The following is a 4,048-nucleotide window of genomic DNA, read 5'->3' as shown; positions in this document are numbered from 1 at the left end:
GCATTTTACTTGGCATCTGAAAATACATTTCCTCAAAGGTATTTTTAATCTCAAAAGAGCTTCATTGATTTAAGCTAGATTTAATTTTATTATTCAGTTGTATTATCATAGAAACAGGGTTATGGTCTGAAATATTAAGGGCCAATTTTGCATTTTTCTGCCCTGTGCAGATCTTTTTTGAGTAAAAAAAATAATCGATACGAGAGTAAAGTTTGTGTGCATGCGAATAATATGTGTAATTTTGTTCTGTTGGTTTACTTCCCTCCAAACATCCACTATTCCTAGTTCATTCAGTAATGTATTAAGTTTTTTGTGAGTGTTTTGGACTCTGAATTTTTTGTTAGTTGAGTCCAGTCTTGGGTTCAAACAGATATTAAAATCCCCGGCACATATTACAGTYCCCTGGCATTTTGCTGTCATAGTTTCAAATATGTYTTTGTAGAWAGACCAATCACTGCCAGGTGGAACATAAACATTTAAGAGACTTACTAAATTYCCATCTAATTTTCCCACTGTCATGACGTATCGGCCTTCTTTACCTTTGTATTCGTGCATATGCTCATAGTTGGCAGATCTGGATTTTAATATCGCCACCCCCCTATGCCTTCCAGATWTGTGTGAAGAGTAGTATATATGTTTGTAGCCCATTCTGTTCAATTTACCATGATCTGCACTGTCCAGATGGGTCTCCTGAAGGAATGCTACATGAACATTTTCTTTCTTCAATTTGGAAAAAATCTTACTCCTCTTAATTGGATTCAGTGCCCCATTTATATTGAAAGATATTAGTTTGATAATATTAATTTATTGGATATCATCCAAGCTTGTCTATCCTTCGTAGCTCAAAAGGACCATGCACGTCCCTCCACCCCATCAGGAACAAACAAGGGTAAAGCAGTGAACACACCACATGAAACGAGTTAACACGCATAGAAAAAAATCAGAAGCAGATAAAAAAATAATACATAAAAGAAAATATAAACAACCTATTAAGGATAAAAGAACTTCCTAGGTAGGGGTCTAACGAACAAAAGACCCTAAAATGCCTAAAAAAAGAGGCTCTAAGAGAAGTGTTGCACAAGCACAAAAATAAAAAAAAACAGCAACAAAACCATCCTCTAAAAAATTATAGGAGGGGCCCTTATGAGAGTGGCAAAGCAGTGGAGGTGGAAAAAATAAAATAAAATAAAATCCCTCCCAACATGGAACCTAAATAACTCAGAAAACATTTCTACTAGTCATTATTAATTATTTATATGTGTATACACACATTCATACATATGTACACATTCATACACATACACTGTGTAACCATACTTGCACACACATTTACACATGTACATATCCATACACACTCAGACATAACAACCCAGTAATTATTTAGATTAGTTTTATCAGGAATTCAAAGATTTAATAGCAAAGAGGGCGTGGTTGTTTAGTTATGCTTTTAGATTATACATTACTCTTATAAAGCTCTCTCTACTCTTCACAGGTACATTTTAACACATGAGTAGGTACAAACACMAGTTTACCTGTACCCATCCTCCTCACATTTGTTTAATTTCACGTGTTTATWTGTACTCATATAATAGTGTAACAACTAATATTTATTTAGTTTAAATATAAATTAGGTTAATGAAGTACAGCAGTTATTAATACTTAAGTAAACCTGTGTGGCAGTAGAACAGAAAAAGAATGAAAGTGAGGATACTTTACGTACACAAAGATGTGTATTCAGCACCTGCACCCGCACTAGTTCATTAGTGTGTTGATTGTGTTGGAGAMGTTCGTCTGAAGGCACGCAGCTTTTCTTTGTAGATGTGGCTGGGTCCGGTCTTCGATGGGTTCTTCTTCGCTCTTGATTCCACTTTTTTCCAAGCAAACTGCTGAATTTGTTCCATCATTGTTTCTGGGGGGTTAACCACATTAATGGAGAAGCCTCTGTTGATCAGATCTTCGGATGCCTCCTCGACTGTGTTATAGACATGTGCTCCATCTTTGTACTTCACCCGCAGTCTGGCAGGAAAGAGAGTCTGGAACTGGATCTGATTTTCTTTCAAAACTCTCCTAATYTCCGCATATTCTCTTCGCTTTTTAATGATAAGGTATGGATAGTCGTGGTCGAGATTTATGTTGTGGTTTTTCCAAGTGAAACCTTACCCCGCCAGGTGGTACGGAGTTTCATTTCTTTGGTTTTAAAGCTTAGAAACTTGACAATTATGGAACGTGGCGGAGCACCGTCTGGTGGTTTTGGTCCCGCCGAGCGGTGCACTCTTTCGATTAGCAGGTCTGGTTCACCCTCAGCTAGGCTCAGGCCGTCGTGAAGCAGACCCTCCACAAAGACAATGTCTGCGATTCCTTCTCTGCCTCCTCAGGTACGCCGAAGATCCGAACGTTTTCACGTCTTGTTCGGCTTTCCAGGTCCGTCAACCCTTCTTCCATTCTCTGGTTTAGCTTTAGCATCTCCATCATTACTTCCTCAAAGGTTTGGATTTTCTCTTCCACTCCTTCAATTCTATCTTCAGCTTCGTCCATCCTGGCATTTATCTTGGTGATCTCCTCTTTGATGGCCTCTAGCTGTCCTTTATTTTCTTGGCGGAAACCTTTTATTTCTTGCAATATCACGTCCAGATCYGCCATTTCTCCTCGCGTTAGCTTGATTGTAGTCACACGTTAGCTTCAACTGCTATCCGGGTTGTTCGAGTTGTGCGCTTCAGCAGTTTGCTTCTTAGTCAATATTTTGGTAGAAAAGTAACTCCCTTTATGTGTTAACTCAACAAACTCATTTATTTCTTGCTTAATATGGGAGTATTTTAACAAATTCTCAGGTTCTGTCGGGAGCCTTTCACTTACGCTGCCATCTTGTTGGTGTTCCGACTGGAAGTCCAAATCAGTGACTATTTTGAGAAAAATTGTGGAATTTTTTTTACAAAACTTTGAACATGATTGTGAGCTTGTGTGACTTACACAAGAAAACTGAGAACTTCTGTAAACAACTCAAGACCCTGGAGAATCCCCCTCAAATACTGTTTGCCAACTAAACACTAGCAGTCACAGTCTTGCAAGGTACTACCTTTAGGTGCTTTACCATGAAGTAAAAGCTTCCAGTACTCTTCCTTTTCTCTATTTTACAGCCTTTGAAGACCACAAAAGAACGATAACTTAGTGTAACAGTTTGACAATGAATGTTTTCATTCATGTACTTCAACAACATGTGAAATAACAGTACCAAATACTACCCATCAGCATTTTGCTCCACAAACTGCACACATTTCTTATTCAACATCTAGTATTCTCTATAGACCTGGGGTTAAAATGGAATAAACTGCATCAAACATTTAAACCCAAGCCTTTTAACCATTCACACAAAGCCAAAGCAGCAGCAGCAGCAGAAGGAGCAGCAGCAGAAGGAAGACAGAATTTTGGGTCAGGTTCAGTTTAGTTGCAATGATTTTTTTGTTTCTTTTTATTTGTCTTGGAAACTCACTGAATCTGGATCTTCTTTCCATTTCTACATCTTTACAACTGCTCTGAACGTAACCCTAGAAAACATATTTTCAGAAAAATCAGAAGATATATTGAAAGTAGAAAAAAGCAGGAAGCAAAGCATGCTGGGATGACTCACACATGGCCATACCAGACTGAGAATGTCTGCTGGAAGCCTCCGTTGTAGCTGGCCTCCCAGGACACGTTGGCCCAGGTGGAGGAGGCCACCACCAGGACGTTGGTGGGGGCYTGGGGGCTTGTGCCTGAATTGAGTAAAAGCTGTTGTTAAAAGGTTGTATTAGTCACTGAGAGGCTTTGCTATAGAATAGTTTATATATACAGTATATACAGCGGGTAAAATAAGTACAGAACACGTAACCATTTTCCTCAGTAAATATATTACTAGAGGTGCTAATGATATGAAATTTTCAACAGATGTCGGTAACAACCCAAGTGATCCATACATACAAAGAAATCAAACCTCCAGAAATGAAGTTTTTTGTAATAATGTGGAATGGCACAGGGAAAAAGTATTGAACACTTACTGAAATTTATCTAATAC

At 38.4% G+C, this 4,048-nt stretch overlaps 1 protein-coding gene across 1 annotated transcript in view; it reads right to left on the bottom strand.

The window, feature by feature from the left end:
* Positions 1-4,048, bottom strand: part of LOC106524006 (protein turtle homolog B) — a gene marked incomplete at its 3' end in the record, with an annotated part of 144,073 nt that overhangs the window by 24,194 nt on the left and 115,831 nt on the right. The window contains 1 exon segment of the mRNA XM_014017625.1: positions 3,626-3,749. Within this exon segment, the coding sequence (XP_013873079.1) occupies positions 3,626-3,749 (124 nt within the window).

Source organism: Austrofundulus limnaeus, unplaced genomic scaffold (genome assembly GCF_001266775.1).
Source record: "Austrofundulus limnaeus strain Quisiro unplaced genomic scaffold, Austrofundulus_limnaeus-1.0 Scaffold173, whole genome shotgun sequence".
Taxonomy (NCBI): domain Eukaryota; kingdom Metazoa; phylum Chordata; class Actinopteri; order Cyprinodontiformes; family Rivulidae; genus Austrofundulus; species Austrofundulus limnaeus.
This window is presented reverse-complemented; position numbering and strand designations above follow the sequence as displayed.